The 23287-nt window shown below is 45.1% G+C and overlaps 2 protein-coding genes across 3 annotated transcripts; one reads left to right on the top strand and one right to left on the bottom strand.

Moving 5' to 3' along the window:
• Positions 1-5310: 5310 nt before the first annotated feature.
• On the bottom strand, positions 5311-17026 carry LOC309351167 (cathepsin E-B-like). 2 transcript variants are annotated; one of them, XM_081878545.1, is made up of 8 exons: positions 17006-17026; positions 13634-13751; positions 12071-12189; positions 11370-11569; positions 9338-9460; positions 8303-8447; positions 7501-7599; positions 5311-6320 (listed from the first exon to the last, which is right to left on the bottom strand). In XM_081878545.1, exons 1-8 carry the CDS (start codon positions 17009-17011, stop codon positions 6156-6158), a joined length of 975 nt encoding a protein of 324 aa, XP_081734671.1. In that variant the 5' UTR covers positions 17012-17026; the 3' UTR covers positions 5311-6155. The 2 variants fall into 2 exon arrangements, with proteins under 2 accessions (XP_081734671.1, XP_081734672.1); XM_081878546.1 differs by lacking the exons at positions 13634-13751; positions 17006-17026 and adding an exon at positions 12680-12721.
• A 4611-nt stretch (positions 17027-21637) lies between these two features.
• Positions 21638-22600, top strand: LRRC10 (leucine rich repeat containing 10). The gene has a single exon (XM_081877557.1). The coding sequence runs from the start codon at positions 21736-21738 to the stop codon at positions 22564-22566; it is 831 nt and encodes a 276-aa protein (XP_081733683.1). The 5' UTR covers positions 21638-21735; the 3' UTR covers positions 22567-22600.
• The last annotated feature ends 687 nt before the right edge of the window (positions 22601-23287 follow it).

Here is a 23287-nt window from a genome sequence, read left to right on the forward strand (position 1 = left end):
GCAGCGATGCAAAAGGATAATCTCCCCTTTCTATGTGATGTTTCCCCTGCCGTAATAAATTTGTTCTTGCTACTGTAACATGGGATCCAGACACGCTCCTTCAGTTGCAGAGATTGTTACAGTTCCACCCCTTCCCGCTTTATTTATTCAGCACTTTATTTATTCAGCACTGACTATATTGTGCGGATGGGATATTGCACTATAGTCACTCAAAGGCAGTGCTGTTCACAAAAGGTAAAATGTGGCATGCTTTGAAACAACCATTACTTTCCCTGTTGCCTTAAGATCCATCCTTTCCCCTTCAAACTGTGAACAAATAAAAATGAGTTGTCTTTGTTCGCTAACACTCTGGCAGGTTTGACATTTTGCAAAATAAGCCCCTCACAGTTCTGACACCAGCGTCGGATCATCAGTTTCTATCAGGCCTTCTTAATTAGTGTGACATTTCTGGTGATGTTTTCAATTAGAAAGTGCCACACAACTATTTCAACGGCCTTCTTCAACGGAAAAGAAAACCGGTTCGAAAACACGCAGGAATTTTCGAATAACAGCATACGCTTGTGCAAATATTATGAGTGTTATTTGCTTGAGGTGGGATATCATTACAATGGCTTTGTTTCTCTTGAATTGTCCTTTTCATAACTAACGCCTTTCAATACTTTTCTTTCTTGTTGTTAGTAAAATTGTACTCAGGTTTTCAATAGCTAGCTCAACAATTATAGAAAATTTAGGAGCCAATTGACTGGAAAGCTCAGGAACCAAGAAGACCAAAAGAATGGGGGGAAATGATCTAGGAGACCACTATAAGCAGATGAAAACATTAGCGGGATTCTAATAACACTTGTATGTAGCAAATACTAAGGTAGATATGGAGAGATATAAAATGTGGACTATGAAATAATATGCAGTTGAGAAGGTGGACAATAGGACCCATGGAGGGGAAGGTGGGAAGTCTAGAGATTTGGGAAATATCTCTAAATATGGATATGTAATTTGTATTGTTATAGTTCTATACTTGTAAAATCAAATAAGAATTATTTTTTTAAAAGAAAATTTAGGAGCCCAAAATAGTCCTAATGATTAGCACTACAAGAGTTACATTATCTTACTTTGGAGCAAATAGAGAAAGTTGCCTATCAACACAGTTGCATATATCAAGAGGTTCCCAAACTGGCTCATGGATCACCAGTGGCCTGAGAGCTCCATGCTGGTGGTCCACAATGTGAAGAACAGCAGAAACAGCAGCTGCTCCATCATAATCGAAGCCTAAGCTTTGCGGTGTAGCTTGCCCCCCACCCCTCACACGTCGCATGGATAGCAAAGCAGTCAGTATTCCCCTTATCTCTTTTTTCCCAGCTCTAGCTGCAGTGGCATTCTCCTCAGGATGTACACCAGTTCTAGACCACATTCACTTTATAATATGTTTAAAGCCCTCTGATACCACTTTAAATGCTTTCCACAAAGAATTCTAGGAGCTGTGGTTTGTTATGGGAGCTGGGAGTTGCTAGGAGACACTCCATATTCCCCTCAGATAGCTACATTCCCCAGAATGGGTTAACGATAAAATCCCTCATGACAGGGAACTGTATGTATGAAGTGAATATGGCCGCTGTGGCCACTTCCACACTCTATCTCTGTGCGTGTGTGTCAGGGGCTCAGGAGCAGAGGCACAGGGAAGATGGGAGATGGAGAGTGAGGGCGAGGAATCAGAGGGCAGTGTAGGAGGAGACAGTGGTCCGAGGGATTCCATAAGCCTCTCCAGCGAATCGGAAGATTCACAGAAGGGAGCGCCAGTGGCCAGGGGTAGGGGGGTCCCAAGGGGAACGCCCCAGGAGCAAGGGGGGAGCAGGGACTCCCAGAGTAGTAGTTGGAGATCAGGACCAGTTTCCCCACCAGAGCAGAGTGGGGGGGAAGGGTCCCAGGCATCGGGACCAGTACTTCCCCCACCAGGGAGAGAAGACGAGGCAGAGCTGACCACGCCTTCCTCGGAGAGTCGTACAACGGAGGGGAGGTCAGATCCGGCCAGTGTCACGGAAGAGGGAAGCAGTGATAGAAGCAGTGTAACGGTTAGGAGAAAGGTCACTGGGTTGGCGCGAGAAGCAAGTTCAAATGTACAGGAGCGCGGGTCAGCAGAGAGTGAGGATTGGGAACCGGGTCCTAAAGCACGCCGGAGGCAAGGGGAGGAGCTAAGTGACTCAGCGTCGGAAGAGTCCAGGAAGGGCAATGCCCCAGAGGGCAGGAGGACCCAGAGGAGGAGAGAGCAGCGCAGAAGGTGGAGCAGGGCTAGGATCTTAAACTGGTGCGGAAGGGGAAGTGATTCAGATAGGACTTCGCCGATCTAGAGTCTAGACGTAGGGTTGCACGCTCTGGCTTTAAAATGGAAACTATACTTCAATAAAGACTTTTGTACATAATATCAGCCTGGCGTTGGTTCTCTGTGAGCTGGGACCTAGAGGCAGCCCTGACAGTGTGCATCAAGCGACTTTTCAGGCACACAGTCAGTCAGAGAAATTAGGGCTTGACAAACAGTGTCACAACTATTGTCCTTCCCCTCTTATGCCCCCCACGTGTCCTTCCCTCCTTCCCCATTTTGCAGCTCCCTTTGATGCACTGCACCCCCCCATCTCACTGTTTGAAGCAGAAGTCTAATTTCCCCCACAACAGCCTGAACACTCTTAATATGGCTGGTGCCATTGAGAGACACAGGGAAGCTTTTAAAGTCTGAGGTTTCTCCCCCCCACACCACCCCCCTCTTTCTTTCCCTCTGTAGTTTTGTTGGAAGTCGCCATATTATTATTATTAAAACCAACCATGGAAATCAAGTCCCTTCAAGCCTCAATTCCACTTAGCATATGAACTTGCCTTCTTGCTGCTCCAAAGCATCCCATGGCTGGGCGATTGCCTCCTTCCGTCTGCCATGTGGACCACCTGAGGGTTGAACGTCACAGCAGTTGCCAACTGCGTTCTGGTAGGAAGAAGGGGATGGACCTCCTTTATATCCACCCAGCAGCATTATTGCTTTTGTGACGTCACAGGCAGTCCACAGCCAATGGCAGTAGCTGTGGAAGCATCATCATGACCTCAGCAAGACCTCACAATGGTGGGTGTCAGAGAAGACATTTTGATACCCAAGGCAGAATCCAGCCCAATGGCTGCATCCCCTTATAGTGACTATTCCAGGGGCTGAGTGCCAAGAGTGGGTGAAATAATGTTGTTTTTTAAAATAAAAAATAAACAAACAATAAAATTGAAGTGAAAATAACCAGTGTAGATGATAAACCAACAGGGTACAAATTAACAAACTGACAGGAATGAAACATTGGTAAAGGCCTGGTGTCATGAACAGGTTAGAGAGTCCAAAGTGCGGGTAAAGGAGGCAGGAAGATGATCCAGGAGAAAGGACCGGTGATTTGTGGGGTTCTGTGGCATCCATGAGGCAGGGGGAAGAGGAAGAGGCTGGGCAGTCAGAGACAGGAGAAAAAGCTGCAGGGAGGCTTAGAGGTGGAAGAGACAGTCCCACAGAGAGTTGGGCCATTAAAATCTCCTTTGTCCTTCTCCCACTGTCTGTAATATAAGTAAAGGTAAAGGACTTCTGGACGGTTAAGTCCAGTCAAAAGCGACTATGGGATTGTGGCGCTCATCTCGCTTTCAGGCCGAGGGAGCTAGCGTTTGTCCACAGTTAGCTTTCCGGGTCATGTGGCCAGCATGACTAAACCACTTCTGGACACCGTGATGGAAACCAGAGCGCACGGAAACACCATCTACCTTCCCACTGCAGCGGTACCTATTTATCTACTTCCACTGGTGTGCTTTCGAACTGCTAGGTTGGCAGGAGCTGGGCAGAGCAACAGAAGCTCACCCTGTCACGGGGATTCGAACCACCGACCTTCCAATCAGCAACCCCAAGAGGCTCAGTGGTTTAGACCACAGCGCCACCTGCACCTGTATCTGAATGCAAACGGCATGTGGAGGTAGTGGGGCAGAAGAAACAATGATGTTTGAATCTGCACACAGGAATATCAACTAAAAGAGGAGTTCTCACAGGATCCATGAAGCTACATTTAGGGTGTTTATCCTTCTGGCTGAAGTAAGAACTGTCCTGTTTATAATAACAAGATTCCTTCAGATTTAAATATGCTGTTTGTCTCCACCAAATATCTCCAGTCAAATTAGGAGAATGCAATGAAAGGAAGAGGTGTAAATCAAAGTCGGCAGCAAACACTTTGGAGATTTCCACACCATTACATTTGGATTTTCCCCCTTTTATGCCTCACAACAATAGAGACATTTCTTTGCATGACAGAGTTAATGTCCTCCATTCCCTTTTCCCACAGCATAAATCCGCAAGAGGACACAAACAGAGTGAAGTAATGAAAACAAATGAAAACAAAATGGTCAAATAAAGTGAAAACAGGACAACCCCAAAAGGCATTTTCTTGATCAACTTTAATTCATCCATACATCTGATTCTAAAACCAGATTTAACAAATCTAGCCCTGTGGGCATTAGTGAAAAATGCAGCCTTTTAAAGTATCTGTTTAAACACCATTTGATTAGTATTCAGCCTTTGTAAAATATTTTTGTGTAGGAGAGATGGCCAAAGCAGGATCTAAAATGTGACATGTTGACACAGTTGCCAGAAGTAAACTTTAAATTGCTTTAAGCGATTTCAGCATCGGTAGTTGAGATTTAAAAACCAAATTGCCTGGAGTTCTCTCCTTTCCACTGTGCAAGTGACAAATTCCAGACTTACAGCGCAGCTCTGCATAAGTTTAACCTGTAAATCCCATTCATTGGACCATGCACACTTACACAGCAATAAGCCCCACTGGAATTTGTTGACTTCTGAGTAGCGATGGAGGAGAACTTTGATTCAGTACACATTTAAAGCCTTATCTATTAAATTTGCACTTGCCAAAGCAATACGAGAACCAAAACACAGATATCCTACAAAATTCAGACTCGGCCAAACTTTGCGGTGCAGTTCTCCAACCAAATAATGTTTACACAATAATGAACGTGTTATGGAAAAGTGTGGATACAACAGTGAAAATAACATATGAAAACACCTATATTTAGGGGAAATGCTTGCAAAAATGTGTACATTAGTTGGAACATACAAAAATATGTTTATTTGGAGAAGCCTGCACTAAAAATGCGGATGAATTTTCATGAGGATTTTTTAGAAAAGATTCACAAATTGTTGCAGAAATGGAAAGAACTTAATTTAAGGTTGGAAAACTGAGAAACTGGGAGAACTGAAAAGGACAGATCCTTCCATCCTTACTTTTGAGTAAACCATGCATAGGATTGCACAGTCAAAGGAATTTTTTATTATTATCACTGCCTACCTATAACGCAACACAAACTCTGAGAAGCCAAGACTCCTCTTTCCATAACTACTGCTCAGAAGAAGGGGAAATCCAGTTTGCAGTGAATAATTTGGGTTCTTCCCTTTCGTATTAGTCTGGTATCCTATTCCCTCCACTAAGAAATGTGCCATTGGAAGAGCACGGTAGGTGAGAACAATGATGCACATACCATTCTTTGAAAAGTGGGGCTGCTCTGGGAGGGCCACCATCCCTGAGACAGCTTCACCTCCTGCTTCACCTTCAGCTCCTTGAGAAAAATTATAGTTTTAAAATACTTCCATGCATTTTTAGCCCCGAGTTTAATGGGGTTTATTTGCAAGTACAGTGGTACCTTGGTTCTCAAACTTAATCCGTTCTGGAAATCCGTTCGACTCCTGAAACAGTTTGAAAACCAAGGCGCGCCTTCCAATTGGCTGCAGGAGCTTCCTGCACTCAAGCAGAAGCCGCATCAGACATTCAGCTTCTGAAAAACATTCCAAAACTGGAACACTTCTGGGTTTTCAGCGTTCGGGAGCCGATTTGTTTGACAACTAAGCCGTTCAAGAACCAAGGTACCACTGTAAGTGGCTACAGGGTTGCAACCTACGACTGCTTTCCTATTCCCACATAGAGAAAAAAACACTGATTCACTTCCAAGTTGATCAAAGAATTTTCAAGTCTTCTTTAACACTGCCTCTTCCCCCCCCCCGCCCCTCCTTGTCCAAATCAGTTGGACTCATTGCACCTAGGGCAGGTTTACTGGCAGGATACAAACCCCTGTCAAAGCATTTCCCATTACTCGTGCTATTTTGCTTTGTGTGCAAATCCAACTCTGTTATTCCCGCGATCAAAGACGCAATAGAAAGCTGACATAAATACGTCTCCCAGAATCCACATCGGTTTGTTGCGGGGGCCGAGATCCAGAGCCTGAAAGCCACTGAGGCAAAAAGCTTCTCCTCCACTGGTTTGCTGTCACAGAAAAACAAACACTTCTGTTTGGGTGATGCTTTTCCACTAGCGTTTGAACCAGAGCTGTTTGAACCAGAGCTATTAGGCAGGGTGAGGCTGCTGCCTTGGGCGGCAGAAGCCACCCACGCAGAGAGCACAAGATCTCACGTGATTTGGGGTGAGATGTCACCCAAAATCAGTGCAATCTTGCCCAAAATCAATGCTGGTGGGGGCGCCACTTCTCCACCAGCTGCAGATGCAGCATGACATGTGACGTTGGGAGCAGCAGCAGAGTAAAGGTGGCATTTCCCATTTCACCTTAAGTGGTGAAATGAGCCATGCCGTCCCTGGATTGAACCCAGTGGCGTAGCGTGGGGGGTGCAGGGCGGCCGGCCGCACCAGGCGCAACATCTGGGGGGCGCGCTCTCCGCCTCCAGTGTCGCCGAAGAGCCTCGGGCGCAGGCTGTAGCAGAGCCCCATGTCTCGCGGAACCGACAAGCTGTGCGCGCGTCCGGGCTGAAGGTGTCCGGCAGGCAGCGGCTCTCAGCGCTCGCCACGGTCCCCGTGTGTCAGGGCCGCAGAGGGCGCGCCAGGCAGCCCCTCCTCACAGCCCCGCCACCACTGCTGCTGCAGCTGCTGGGCCATGTTGCATTTTCCTCGCCTCTCTGCCCTCCTCCTCCAGGCAAGCGGCGGCGTTTGGGTGGCAGCACCAGCGGCAACTCGCCTCAGATCATCTGATACGGACCCGCTGCCGCCGCCGTGGCTACCTTACCGTAAATACCCCAGCCCATGCAGCAGCAAGAAGAAGCTGGCAGCGGCGGCAGGTTTGGGGTTAGGGGCGCAAATTACTTGCCGTGCCCCGGGTGCTGACAACCCACGCTACACCGCTGATTGAACCAAAACCAACATGCTTTTGTTTCATGAGTCTTTTGGCCTCTGCAAAACACATGCCCTCCCTCTGACAATTTTCCACACCCTTTGGCCAAAGGGTACAGGGATGTTTGTACAGGGGAAAGTGGCGAGAAGGCAGTGGGCACCCACTGTTAAGTGCTTCTCTGAATGCCAGCTGCTAGGGAGGCTCTTGAGGGACTCTTTACGCCCATCAGCTAGAAACCCACATTCCATATCAACACTTAGCCCACAAACACTCCACACAGCTCTTGCATCAGAAGACAGCAACCGTGAGAATTCAGATACATACCTTGATTATATACTGCTTTGAAGTTATTGTGTATTCTCTCTGCCCAATGGTAAAGGTTATCGGGGGCAGGCTGGAGAGTCTTCTGCAATCTACAATAAACTGTAACAGAAATGAATTCCTCCACTTGAACTGGGGTTCTTATTGTCATTCACATAAACAGCGAAAGTGACCTATTGGTGTTGGTATGTGGGGAGAGCTGGCAGCTAGGAGACCTTTGACAAACTACAGTTCTCATAATTCTTTGGGGGAAGCCGCAACTCTTAAAGTGGTAGAAGGCTGCTTTAAATGTATGGTGTGGATGAGGCAAGGTAACACCAGAATCTTTGTTGCTTTTGCCCATAACATGAGAGTAGACAAACGTAACTTCCTATTTCTCTCAAATTTCAGCGAAGTACCATATTTTCTACTCTATAAAACACACCAGACCACAAGATGCACCTAGTTTTTGGAGGAGGAAAACAAGAAAAAAAATATCCTGAATCTCAGACGCCAGAACAGCCAGAGGGATCGCTGCACAGTGAAAGCAGCAATCCCTCTTGCTGTTCTGGCTAATGGGATAGCTGCGCAGCCTGCATTCACTCCATAAGATGCACACACATTTTCCCTTACTTTTTAGGAGGGAAAAAGTGAGTCTTATAGAGCAAAAAATACAGTATATTTCTAGCCTTGTCCAAAACTTCCCCCTTATTTTGACCTTTGATTCTTTTTTCCCCACAACTCAAAACAATATGTCCTGGACCACCATCATATCAACAGCTCTGGATTTTCTTTGGGGTTCTGCTGCCCCAAACATTCTGTTTACCTCGCCATGCGGTGCTGGGTGGGCTCCGATTTTTTGTTGCAGTCGTATTATTTGTGAGGGTGGGCCAGTAATGAGAGAAGTACCCGAGTCTACAATGGCTGCACAGCCATCTTTGCATGCCGCTATCTGTCCCTGGATTTTCACGCTGTATTTTGGGGGGGAGAAAAGAACAAACACAAATACTCTTGATTGAATCAGGTTGCAAGCATGTGGGGCCATAGAGATGAGGAAAGCAAGCAAAGGTCAGCAATCAGTTAAAACATAACCCTTTAAAATCAATTCAGCAAAATTATCTTCTGAAAGATATTAAAATTTGCCTCCATATTATTCAACTAGTTCTAATTTTGAGTATCTTAAAACAGTGCTGGGGGAACTGTGGCATCTAGATTTTGCTGGGCTCCAAATATCATCACCCGGGAGCTCCAAAGAGATTTTCTGGGCCTGGTACATGGCATGTAGGTTGTGTCATCCCCACACCCTGCAAAGACTGGCACAATATTTGCATAAAATTAGCTGTAAAATATATTTGTATTCAGACTGTTTCGCAAAGGGGTGGAGGAAACCCTCACAAAAATAATCAGGAGCAACACACAAGTAATAAGTTTGCCTGACAGGCATAATGTCCTCAGGTGAACTTTCCGCCATAATCGTTTTTCCCTAATAGCCAAGGCTTAACCTGCTGAATTGCCTCCAGCCATTGTCTGGAGAAAGAACTTCCTGGTTCGTTTTAAGGGTCCTCTCTAGGACAAGCATGATTCTACTATTTCTCTATAGTACCCAACAATCAAAGCTGTGAGTTGGCTCATTGGTTAAAAACACTGAAAGGTGAGAGCAAGCGCTTTTCTCCCAAAGCAATTGCTTAGAATGGAGTCTGCACATTTTTTGCTCCATAAATCACATTCTACAAGGGTTTTGGTCCAAATACAACACACACACACCCGGTACCTCGCTCTTTTGTGTTATTTGATCTGGAGATGCTTTCCTTTCTACATTCCCACTCCAAAGGTTTCTGATTCATTTATTTTTCAAACTTACTTGTCCATATGAATTTTCCAATACTTTTGCTCAGTGACTGGAACCCAGTGAATGGACCCTTTGTAGAGAGAATGGTCAATGCCTCCGAATATCAACTCACCCCCATTTTCAGTGTTACCTTCTCTAAAAGAAAAAAAAAAACTATTATTGGATAGGCAAGCATAAAAATAGTTGTGGTTTGACATGAAGTTGAATGAGGGTGTAAACCAGTTCAGCCTTCTCAGATATTTGTGTTTCTCTTGGAAGCTGCAGGTGTCCTAGGCTGCTAACATACCATACATTCAAAGCATATTTAAAGCACATGACTTTCCTCAAATAAGCCTGGGAACAGGAGTTTGATAAGGGTGGTGAAAATTGTAGCTCTGTGAGGGGTAACCTGCTGTTCCCATGATTCTTTGGGGAAAGCAATGGTTTAAATGTATGGTATGTTTGCAGCCATAGTCAAACCATGACAAGAGAAAAGCCAGAATACAAAAACAGTATTTAATACTTCAGAACCATCAAGTCCAAATCTGAAAAGCAACTCAAATAGAGTTAAATGACATTGGGGTGGGGGTATTGTGTTTGGTTTGATTTTATATGTTGTGGTTTTGTTTGTGAACTGCCCTGAGACCTCCGGGTATAGGGCAGTGTATAAATTGATTGTATAAATTGATTGTGTGTGTGTGTGTGTGTGTGTGTGTGTGTGTGTATATATATATATATATATATGCTTTCGTAGATTTTCACGGGTACAGGAATGCAGGTTTTGGTGTCCTCGGGTGTCTTCCCGTGTAAAAGTTGGGGTGTCTAGGCGACGACACATCCCGCTTGCCAGACATCTGGAAATTAGCCCTCCCCACAAAAACTGACACCAGATCCAGAGGCACACAGAACGCCAACACCAATCAACCACACCAGACCCAAACCCAGACCCTCTCCACAGATGAATTACAGACACCATCCAGTAGCCAATCCATGGTGGCACCTCCAGATGCTGCACCCTCCTGCAATCCCTACACAGATCTGGCTGACACAAGCCACAAAACCACAGCTCGCCCCTATACACGAAGCCAAGCCAGAGCACAACTAAGTACAGTACAGCCATCTTCTCAGGAAAACTCTTCACAAAGTTCAAGAGGTCAAGACACAAAGACTTTAACAACTAATCCACACCTAATGACCCACCTAAGTGGTACTCAGGATATCACTCAAGAAATCACTCAAGATATCTCTCAAGTAATTAAGGAACAAAAGAAGAAAAGGCACACTAGCCTGGGAACTTCCTCTCTGCCCAGAACATTGGAGGCTATACACCACACCCCCTCTACAGTATTTATAGGAACTCAAACACTGAGATCCTGCTCTGTTCCAGTAACAAGAAGCCGAAAGCACCAGCCTGAAGATGACGAGTGAGACCTCATCGAAACGTCGCCTAGACACCCCAACTTTTACACGGGAAGACACCCGAGGACACCAAAACCTGCATATATATATATATATATATATATATATATTAGAAGTTCATTAGAAATTACAGCCCTGATTGGAGTTCTTTAAAAGCTCAAATATGAATATGTTCATTTTCTAACAAAAAGATGAAACAGAAATCTGCTACCAGGCCAGGTTCAAGGTTTTGGTGCTAACATATACAGAACCAGGTTACTTGAGGGATAGCCTTCCTTACATATCCAGAAGATTTCTGTGGTCTGCAGGAAAGTTTCTCATGCAAGTTCCAAAGATCTCAGCAACTCCCAGCAGGAATTTCAGTGTGGTTTCCCTAGTTCTGCAGAATAGCCTTCCTGCTGAGATATGATAAGTGCCCACTATCTGCACTTTCTAGAAACAATTGGAGACATTTTTGTTCCAACAGGCTTTTACTTTGGTGTTGCTATCACAGTGGTTTGATTTACCCCAGAAGGCACACTCTATTGTCTCTCGAGACAGAAGGATGCTGCCAACAACAACAACAACAACGTGAATATTTCACCAGAAACCATTCTGTGGAAAGGCTGGTTTGCGCCATCCTATCTTTTCACTCTCAAACACTGACCTGTTCAAGATGAAGGAAAATACAGGTTCCTCTATCAATTGTTGCCTCAGCATATTGTCGAATACTGGAAGTCCATGTAGCACTGACAACGATGGATATCCCAAGCCTAGCACCCCATCGAAGTGTGCAAAGGTAAAGGTCAGGTCAGGCTCATAGACGGACTCTCCAAAATCTTGAGCCTCAATGGAAAGGTTGCTGAACTGGTTCATTCATTTGCCAAAGAGAAACAATATGAAAAACATGTAACCACATTATAGTTCAGGTTATTCAGTTCAAAGCAATTTCCTTCTTGAACCTCTTCAGGTTTGGTTTATGTCACAAAATTCTATAGTTTGGGCCTAAGTTTCCCTGCTTCTGATGGAAAAAGCTTATCACACAACCTGATATTGAACCATATATGCCAGTAACTTTCTCCAGTTCTGGCAAAGATGAGAAACAATGATAGTATTAATGCTATATCATCTGCATATAAAGTTACTTTATATGATAGTTGCGTGGTTTGTGTTCCCTTACCTTCAAAGAGAGTTTGGTGAACTGGAACACATAAAACATGGACTGGATTTCCTTAACAATGCATTTTGAACATCAGCTAAATTATTATAAAAGACATGTCCCAAATTATCCATGCCCTCATGTGTACTGCCAAGAACCCAATGAAGTACAGAATGCTTGAAGGCAACCCTAGTAAGAGCTTCTCTCACCTGCACGGTGTCTTTGGCAGTGACGCCGATCAAACTCCCAGTCCCATATTGTAAATAAAACGGCTCCCCTACTTGCGCATAGGAGTATGACATAAATGACTCAAATCTCTTATGCATGCCTGTAAAAACAAGGGCCATTAGTAACCTCAGCAATAAACATGATTTCCCCCCAGGTTTAGGCCTAATTTTGATTAAATAATGAAAGCAAAGCATTGCATTAATTAAAAGCAAAGCACTTCATTTTCTGTATGGATCTTCTATGTCATGGAAATGTGAAACATGCATCCTGGGGCCGGAGTCCTTTGAGTTGCAATAGGTGAATACACCTATGGGCTTCGCTTTCACTCTGATAAGAGGGGAAGATGCAGGCAGGCATCCTTTCCATTGTGACTAAAGCAAATGGGGAAGCCAACACAGAAGAAGCTCTTTGCATGCATTGGAACCTCCATGCCTGCAAGAGATCACTCAGATAACGAATTTGGCTGTTCCTTCTACTGGCATTGTGTGGTGTTACGGAAATTATGGGGGGGGCATATATTTGAAGTTGTTAAATGTTACAAATATTATGCCTGAATGTATCCTTTTGACTTGACAGCTCAGGGAAGATACCTAGCTTTATGAATCATATAAAATCAACCCCTTTGCCAAGTCCCTCCATTCCAAGCCATTTTGCCCATGGAAAAAGGACTCTTTCCCCTGCCACCTCCCCAAGCTTGAAGACATGTTTACACACCTCCTACCCCAGGGAAATTCCCAGAGGTGACAATTATTGGGCTCATTGTTCTCCAAGGGAAGCCAAATCTCATCACTAGACTTGCTTCAGGCTCCAGACATGCAAAAGAAGTTCTATCCTACTTTTGGGTGGTGGGTACCTAAGATATGTTTGCCTATGCTAATCTTATACTTGGGTGTTGCCCTGATATATCTGTCTATGCTAATCTTGTGTAACCCTCCCCTTTTGTGACATGTTAGTGATGTAACAATGATGTGTTGATGATGCTGTGCGAACTGTATTCTGGGATATGGTGGGAAAGTCAATGTCGCCCCCTGCTCTGGGTTCACTTGCTGCTGTTGAACCTGTTGCGCAACAAAAAAGGATCTAAGTCTACTGACTGCTGATTTGCTCCAAATTGCTTGGCTGGAATTTCCTTCTTTTACTGACCGCATGGACCCGTGGGGGACTTATACCCCAATGAGCTGGGCTGTTGAGTAGGCTCTCAACCCGGAATTTTCCTTAACAGTGGGCAATTGGTGAAAGCTCAGGAACTCACAGAGTGGTAGAAAAGACAGAAATGGATTACATCAATGCCCTACATACCTTTTTATGGCCCTCCCTGGCTAAAATTCTGTGCTGCTTCCATCCCAATCAGCCATCTAAAATCTCCCTTTCCCTGTCTCCAATCCATTATTTCTCTCTATTATTTGTACCCTGCCCATCTTTTGGGGCCGAAACAAACCTTAAATTATTTTCGTTTGGGTCCGGAGAATTCTGTGGTACACAAGGTTGAATATGTTTGAGATTGCTGCTGCTTTAAACCTGTTAAATGTCAAAATATTTCTTACTGCAAGCTTTACTGTAGCAACGAGCGGATGGGACCCAAAAATCGCTGGAGCCGGTGTCAAACACCACGGTGAATCGCTGAGGCGGAGTGCCAACACTCACCTCTCCATAGTACTGGGCCTAGGGGGAAAATAACCCATCAGTCCAGTATTCAGTCACCTGACATACAAGGTTAGGGGAGCTTCAGGGAGGTGATGGTGCCCATCAGGTGAACACAACATTGGGTAGGTAGTTCCATTTTAGAAGCAGAGGTAACAACCCTCCAAGCCTAAACAGTGAAAATAGAGGTGGGTCTGAAAAGTATACACCCAAAAAGCCAAGGCAAAGAGGTATGTCTTCAGCATTCACTAGAAGCTATCTAATCAAGGTGCCAGGCACAGCTCTTTTGGGAGGGATTGCACATGTTACGTTAGTCACAAACCTGCCAATTTGGTGTTTGTCTTTTAAAGGAATTGCCAGCATTGGGTCCCAATCTGGACTGGGATTTTAGTGTGGTGCCAGAGGGCTTTAATCTTGTTTTTCTGCCATGGTCCCAATCCCCACACCAACAATAGGAGCTTTCTCTCTCTCTATACAAATTGGAGAAATACTAGGATTCCCATTTGTATTAGGGAACCCACCATAGCAATTTTGCTTTTAAAAACAAAACCCTGCACTTAAAGGCGCAGCTATGTTTCTAAATGACTTACTGCACAGAACTCTGAGCCATACCTTGGCATGGGATATTGTTCAAATTGGGGGAGGGAATGTTTTATTCAGAAATTCTTAACAAGCCTGATTAAGCTTTGCTTTCTTAAATATCCAAGTGAATTTAGAAACCAGGCAAAGAATCCTGGATGCCAAGACAGGATCAGCCCACCAATGAACTCCACAAGCTTATCAGTCTTCCACTTCCATATCATCCCCTAGCGAGCAGCACAGCCGTGTCTCACGTTCTATTTTTAGTATTTAAAAAAACAACCCATTCCTGGCATCTGCTGCAGAAGGTGAAGTGATCTTGTATTCACAGAACAGGCTTTAACTGTTAATTTATATTTTCATTGCTTTAATTGGAAATGCATATTTTGCATATTTGTTTTAAAGAACGAAATAGGAGAAGCTACCATGGTGCTGTTCCTGGAGCAATTTCACTCTTTCCTGAGCAAACCAAGAACCTTGTTTACAGCAGGGCTGGGGAACCTGTGACGACCTAGACATGGTTGGGTTCCAATTTCCATCAGCCCCAGCTAGCACAGCCAAAGGCAGGGATGACGGGAGCTATAGTCCAGGAATGTCTGAAGCAGGTGGTGCTGTGGTCTAAACCACTGAGCCTCTTGAACTTGCCAATCAGAAGGTCAGCGGTTCGAATCCCTGCAACAGGATGAGCTCCCTTTGCTCTGTCCCAGCTTCTGCCAACCTAGCAATTCAAAAGCATACCAGTGCAAGTAGATAAATAAGTACAGATGTGGCGGGAAGGTAAACAACGTTTCCATGCACTCTGGTTTCCATTGCACCAGAAGCGGTTTAGTCATGCTGGCTGCATGACCCAGAAAGCTGTCTGTGGACAAACTCTGGCTCCCTTGGCCTGAAAGTGAGATGAGCACTGCAACCCCATAGTTCCCTTTGACTGGACTTAACCGTCCAGGGGTCCTTTACCTTTACCTTTTTATTTCTGGAATGTTTGAAGCGCCACGGGTTCCCCAGCCTTCGTTGACACATTTGAGGCAACATGGGTCAGCAACTGCAAGGGAGCAAGTCCCTTTATTGCTATTGACAATTAACAATATTATATACATATACAGTGGTACCTTGGGTTACAGACGCTTCAGGTTACAGACTCTGCTAACTCAGAAATAGTGCCTCAGGTTAAGAACTTTCCTTCAGGATGAGAACAGAAATTGTGCAGCAGCGGTGTGGTGGCAGTGGGAGGCCCCATTAGCTAAAGTGGTGCTTCAGGTTAAGAACGGACCTCCAGAACGAATTAAGTTCTTAACCCGAGGTACCCCTGTACATACACACACATATGCATGTATATATAACAGTGGGGCCACGAGACTCCTGGTTGTTTTTGCTTTAACAGACCTTCATGGCCAGGTGTGCCAACTCTAAGGGGTGGAGGTGTCATCAGCGCCCTCAATATTTCTTAGCAGAGGTCTCAGCGCCCCCAATATTGAGGGGGTGGAGGAGGCCAAACCGCCAAGCCGAGTGTGGCACAGCATCAAAGGCAGCCTCCTCCTGAGTGTGAGAGAGGAGCAGCTGTGGTGTTGGGCAAGGCCTCCTCCCGACGATGCACACACAACACATGACACAACACGTGTTGCAAAATTCACTGGCATGTCACACATGGACCGCATTGCGGCACTGCTGGCCCCCCAATCTTTGGCTCAAGGCAGCGCCTTTGTTGACAGATACCTCAAAACATAGTTAAAACAAAATGAAAACATTTGTCGCCTCACAAGGAAACTGTTAAATGAAACTGTTTTCCATCTCGTCGTGTTCCTTTTCTACAGCAGTTTGAGGAAAGAGTTGCTTTTACCACACCTCTCATCAAGTGGATTTACCTCACGATACCTTTCTCCTCATTTTCTTGCACAGTCCCTTTGAAGGACCTGCTCTAAGTCCAGCCACTTCCTCAAGTAAACAGGATCAGAATTAAAACAAGAACCACTCACAAATCCTTAGACAAGAAGCCTGATAGCTATTCTGCTCAAATGGTTAGCACAGAGGGAGTCAACATGGTGCCCCCCCCCAGATTTTGGAGGAATACAGCTCCCACCAGCCCCAGGCAGTGTGGTCAGTAGTCAGGGATGATGGAAGTAGTAGTCTAGCAACATCTGGATGGCACCACATTGCCAATGGTACATTAAATGATAATACCAATCTTCCTTCTCTTTGCAGTTTATGAGGAATAAATGTTTCCTAGAATTAGGAATTTACATATGGAGCCTCTATTATATTTTAAGAAAACATAAAAAAGTCAATTGTCGCTTATTTGAGGCATGTGCTTTAATTCCTAATTGTCCTGGGAGTGAACAGGTGGTTTAAATTTGTAATCTATTTTAGGTTTTACTTTACAATACAACAATAATGTTTCTGGTATGGTCTGGGCTACTAACAGCTCTATAAATATTGGCTTAATAGGTTCCAAGTACAGCAATTTTACTAAGAGACAGATGGACATATACTTTGAGCAATGGATGTTTGCTGACATTTTTTAGTTACTTCTTTTATAGACATTTATAGACTATTTTATATGTTGCAATCTGCCTTGTTATTTTATGAAGGAGCCTTGTTATTTCATGAAAGAGCAGGTTATTAGTCTTCAAATCAATCAATCAATGAACAACATCTGTCCTATGAGCTTTCATCCCATTATTATGCAGTGACATACTCACATTCATGTAATCATAGAGCCTTTCTGTTGCAAGTCCCTGTGACAAATTAATATCTGAAGGGAGACAGTGCGGGTACCTCTGAACAAAAATGTCAGGTTGGCGGTCTTCAAGAAGCTTATGCAGCTCTCCTCTTTTACGGAGTTTTCCTCTGATAGATTCAAATCGCGTTAGAGGGATCCTGGGCGGATGACATGAATGCATGTTTGGTGTGGCACACAATGGACAATAAAATCCCAGAAAAGCAGAAATTAGGACTAGGACTATAATGTTTTTTCTAGGGTGGTTTAATCAATATTTTCCCCCTGGTATGTACCATGTTAATTTTGCCTAGCTTAGGATAGAAATTAACATAGAGCTAATAAGATAATTCTTCAAGCATTTCTGCCCGCCAGATGAAACAACCGTTCTTCTCCTCCCCATATGCGTTTTTTCTGGGGTTTCCCCGACCCTCCGAAATGAATTGAGGCCGTGCAGGGGAAGAAGAGGAGGGAAAGCTCTTCTGAGCTATCGCAAGTCCTTGCACTGGCTTCTGCTAGTGCACCACTTGAGTTGAATCCAGCCCTTAGAGTGTTATAAAACTACATGGTAGATGTTGAGGCCTGGAATGGGCAAACATGTCCATTTTGGGTTTCTCTCAGTTTTCTAATCTTAAATTCCACATTTCTGCATCAGTTTGCGATTAAAAAAAAAAAACCTCATGAAAATTTGCCAACATTTTAGCGAAAATCTCTCCTGTGTAAATTTTTATATGCACATACCAATATACACATGTTTATATGTTATTTTCACTAATATGTGACCCTTTACCATTGTATAGGCACTTTTACATACATTACTTGACTGGAGAACTGCACTGAAAAAGCTGGCTGAGAATATTGAAGGATAGCTGTTCTTCTGTTCGCATCTTGTTTCAGAAAACACAAAGTCGGTTAGCTCACTTTTAAGTGCCAATGGAATCAAGTTTCTCCTCCATTCCTATTTGAGGTACATGAGCCACTGCTAGTCTGTGTAGTACTGGACTAGATAAATAGCCTGAATTAGTATAAAGCATCTTCCCAAGAACTGAAATTAACATAAATTGTGGTATTATGCCTTCCAATCATTGGGACTTGTTGCAGGGGAAATGTTTCCATGAATTTTGCCCAGGGTTTGAGTCTAGTACCATCTTGTAGCAAATGCCTTTCTATAGCATGCCAACACCAAAAGTTTCTTTTTTATATATATAAAAAAGCTTCTAAAATAATTAACAAGACTCCTTTTTACAGAAACACAGGCCCACTGCTAAGAACACACTGAAAATATATGAAATACCTCCTTACCTTACTACAGCTGTGAGGCACGGAATATAAACCAGAGCTGCTAAGAGAACCCTCATGGTTTCAGCTGGAAGTGGAAATAAAGCTGGCTTTTCTTCTCTCTATCTCTTTTATATACTTTGCTGGATCACAACCAGCTGTTTGCGGGGTCAGTCAATGACTGCAGGTCAGTTGCTTGGCAGGACATTTGTAATGTGCTGGACAAGGAGCCGCCAATTTGTGTAAATACTGCAATCTGTTACAACATGGTTGGGGAACCGGTGGCCCTCAGGTTGTTGTTGGACTCCAACTCCCATCAACCCCAGCCAGCATCGCCAATAGCCAGGGATGCTGGGAGTTGGAGTTCAGCGACATCTAGGGGACCACACGTTCCCCACCTCTGCATTAGAACACTCCAACAAGGGAGTGATGGAGGCAGGTAGCAGCAGTGCATGTGGTAGGGCTTGACGCTGGTGTGGTTGCTTACCTGAATGGGGCTGAAGTGCCAATAAGGGCGAGACTGTGCAGTTGCACTGACAGGAGTGCTGGACCGGCAGGGATGCTCCCACTCACCACTATTGCCCTGCCCCAACGCTGTCCAAATAAGGAGCAGTGACAGAGGTGGATTTAGGGAAGCGTGACTGGTTCACCCGCACTGGTGAGAGGGCGCTGCAGGGGGGCTGAAACAATGACTTATAATGAAAGTCGAGAGATGTGGATGGGGGTGTCAAATTTTGTTGTGTTGTGCAGGGCGCCGTTAAAATTTGAAAGTCTGCGTCTAGTAGACTCCATTGTAAGGAGGTTGGCTGTGTCTCACCACACATGCCACTACTGCTTAAGAATAATGAGTCTTTTTCAGTGTGGACTAAGTACATACGCTTCAGGTTACAGACTCTGCTAACCCATAAATAGTACCTCAGGTTAAGAAATTTGCTTAAGGGTGAGAACAGAAATTGCGCGGCGGTGGCGCGGCAGCAGCAGCAGGAGGCCCCATTAGCTAAAGCGGTGCTTCAGGTTAAGAACAGTTTCAGGTTAAGAACGGACCTCCGGAACGAATTAGGTATGTAATCAGAGGTACCACTGTAGTTATAAACCAGGTCTTACCATGTCCCCAGGTTTTCATAGGTGAACCTATGCAATTCAAAGCACTATAGAAAGATGAAGGGTAAATGGCCTCATCTGAAAGATTCAGCACCATAACAAGCAATTTGACCTTTCCTTATGTCACCTTTTCTCATTAGCTATTACTGAATTACTTTCATTTAACCTCTCCCCAAGGAGGCAGGTGCAAAGCTTGCACTCTAAGGCTGTGTCGGCACTATATACCTTTAAACCCCACTTGAAGCACATTCTTTCCCTCGAAGGATTCTGGTTGCTGTAGTTTACCCCTCGGGGAGCTATAATTCCCAGCACCTCATAAAGAAACGACAGGGTCCAGAATTCATGGAGAGAGAGAAGGTGCTTCAAAGGTACAGTCTGTCTGCAATCCAATTCATCAATTCAAGTTATTCCTACAAAATGTATCGGAGATGGGGAATCTCAATCCTGGGAGCAACATTCACCCCTCCAGATTAGCTGTCTCCAGTTTGCACCTCTTCCTCCTCAGCCACACGGCCTCTCCCCAGGCCATGCCTCTCACTAGCCCTCTTTTGCACCCTCCTGGAGTCAAGTGCGTCCTTGATCTCTGGCAATGCCTCTTCCTTACCTCTGGCTCTCCCCATCATTGGCATGTGGCCCCCAGAAGGCTGCCTGGAGAGGAATGTGGCCCTCTGAAAAAGCTTCCCTACTCCTGACATATATAACATGGAGTTGAGTAATCCTTGTGTCAAAAACTGTTGCTCAATGGCTCTGGCCTTCAGCTTGCGCATCTAACGCAAGCAGCTTTGCAAAGATTTCAGGGCAAGCCCAGTGAGTAACGGAGACTATACAGGCTCGTCCCTTAGGGGAAATGGCTCACTGCCCCACCAAACCCAAACTTGGCTGGCTGCTTGCTTACAACTATAGCCCAAGGGGTAGCCTTGCCTATCGCTTCCCTCCTCCTCCCCAGTTTCTCTGTTCCCATTGTAAAACTCAGCAGGGACAAGGATGGGGTCCAAACGAATTTAGTTGGCTCTGTTTGTCATTGGCTGTGGCTCCACTTCCTGTTGGCCTCCCTGCCTTGCACTCCAGCAGTCCCAATGGGCACCAGTGGATGGAGTCACTGCATGACCATTTGGGGACACAACCCAAGTTGAATCAGGATTCAGTTAACACTCACATCTGAGCACATGCAGAGGGCTACGTGAATCAGCTCTTGTTCTCTTGCAGACAAAGGTGCAACTACTGTCTGTCTCAAGACTTTCACCTCTACATTAACTGGTCTTCACCCCCCATCACTCATTAAGGTCCTCAAAAGTCGAGACTCTGGCTATTTTTTCATTGCCTTGATCTCATTAGCCCATGCAAGGAGACTTTGGCTTGCCAACATAGTCACAAGGTGCAGCAATCTAAGGTCATTGTGATCTGCATTGATAAGACTAGATTAATAGTTAAACTGTGATCCAGAGTTTTTACCCCATAATATATTTAAGTAAGTCCTAAATATGTTCCTTAACAACAAATAAATGTAAATAAGCATTCTGCATCCAGAAATAGCAAAATGTCATATAAATTTAAGCAGTAGGATTTGCCTAATTGTGCCATGAAATTTGAAACCATCCACTCGGGGTTAAATTAGATGTTAAAGGTGTCTTTGAAATCCCATGCTTAAGACTCCCACATATTTTTTAACCAAAAGCAGCCAATGGAGTCCAATTCAGTTCAGGTTTGTGGTACAGGTGTAGGGTGGTTTACATCAGGTATACTAAAACAGCCGCACCTATCCAGAACGGGAACCTGTCACAGTTTAGGGCCAACAAGAATTGCTTGGCTGATGGTTGAACCCTGACTGAAGACCATGGCTGAGAGCCCTTTAGCTTGTGCCAGAGGGCATAATATGTTACTTGCAATGAATAAACACTTACAGTAGATGACATTTACATAAATGAGTACTGAACATGCCTCTCTCTCATGTTACTAGCAAGTGACTATAGCATAAAGCACCATTAGAGCCGGGCCTTTAGAGTAGAGCATGCTAAGGGGAACATTGGCACTGTTTTGGAAAATATGTCTGATTAACCACTGTGTAATCTCAGAACTTCACCTCGGTGTTTTCTGCTGCTTTTGCGCACGAGAGCTATTCAAGGCAATGCCTGTATTTCTCATCAGCAGACACTCATTCAGTTATCAGGAACATTTCAGGGCTCTTGAGATTAATGATTGTTGCTATGTGGACCATATATATTGCAGCAAGGAGGAGGGAACAGCACACAAAATAGAAGCCAGGCAGCTTCCCTGCTCCATAAGCCTGATTCACTGGGTAGCGAAGAACCGATGTAACTTTCCAAAGTTGTTAGGATGGGCAACGCTTTCCGAACAGTCATTGCTTTCTTCCCATCAGATGCCTGCCAGAAATACATCCTGGGAGACCTTGAAGAGATGCCAATTGATAAAATGTTGGATCTGAGCAGCAGGCAGGTGAGGAGGTTCCCACTGCACGTTTGTTCTTTCAGGGAACTGGTCAAATTGTACCTGAGCGACAACAATCTGAATCATCTGCCCTCTGAGCTAGAACAGCTGCAGAACCTACAGATCTTGGCACTGGATTTCAACAATTTCCAAACGCTTCCCCCGGTGGTGTGCACCTTGAAGCAGCTGTGTATCCTTTACCTGGGCAACAACAGACTCGGAGACTTGCCTGTGGAGCTGCGCCAGCTGCAGAACCTGAAGACACTCTGGATTGAGTCCAACTGTTTGTATCACCTGCCCAACGTGGTGTGCGAGTTGAAGCAACTCAAGACGCTGCATGCCGGCTCCAATGCGCTGCACTCCCTGCCTGCCCAGCTGTGGTACCTGAAGGACCTGCGCAGCATCTGGCTCTCAGGCAACCTGCTGCCCGAATTCCCCCCCGTGTTGCTTCACATGCCATTCCTGGAAATTATTGACGTCGACCGCAACATCATCACTTACTTCCCCAGTCTCGTGCACCTGAGCAGCTTGAAGCTGGTGATCTATGACCACAACCCCTGCAGAAACGCACCCAAGGTAGCCAAGGGGGTGCATAGGGTTGGGAGGTGGTCTGAGGAAAGCCCCGAACCTAGGAAACGATCTGGTATGGATAGGGACAAAGGATTTGAGGACATCGACTCCATTCTCCCTCCTCCAGGCCATCTCAGTCTAGCCGAGTGACAAAAATTTCCACTAGACTGCAAAACTTGTAAGTTTGCCACATGAGCCTTCGCAGCCAGGGTGCTCATCTCCAGATAAAGATGAGAGTATCTGGACTTTTCACAGGCTGTATAATCCAGTGTAAAGCTGCATGTGTTTGATTTCTCTTGATTTCTACCGTATTGTGTGCATGCCCAGCTTGGTGAGTAATTTAAATATCTAGAATTAGCAAGATAAACTCTGAACTGTGACAGCCAGCTAACGTACCCCTTCTGATACCTGCAGCTCTTCTACAGAATTCAGATGGAATAAAACCTAATACACATTATAAACAGTCGGGACGCGGGTGGCGTTGTGGGTAAACCTCAGCGCCTAGGACTTGCCGATCGCATGGTTGGCGGTTCGAATCCCCGCGGCGGGGTGCGCTCCCGTCGTTCGGTCCCAGCGCCTGCCAACCTAGCAGTTCGAAAGCACCCCCGGGTGCAAGTAGATAAATAGGGACCACTTACTAGCGGGAAGGTAAATGGTGTTCTGTGTGCTGTGCTGGCTCACCAGATGCAGCTTGTCACGCTGACCCGGAAGTGTCTGCGGACAGCGCTGGCTCCCGGCCTATAGAGTGAGATGAGCGCACAACCCTAGAGTCTGGCAAGACTGGCCCGTACGGGCAGGGGTACCTTTACCTTTACACATTATAAACAAATCTTTGATTTGAGAAGGGGGAAAGGAATCCATTTAAAGATAA

This window comes from Podarcis erhardii (assembly GCF_964252035.2).
Source record: "Podarcis erhardii genome assembly, chromosome: 10".
In the NCBI taxonomy this organism is placed as follows: Eukaryota; Metazoa; Chordata; class Lepidosauria; order Squamata; family Lacertidae; genus Podarcis; species Podarcis erhardii.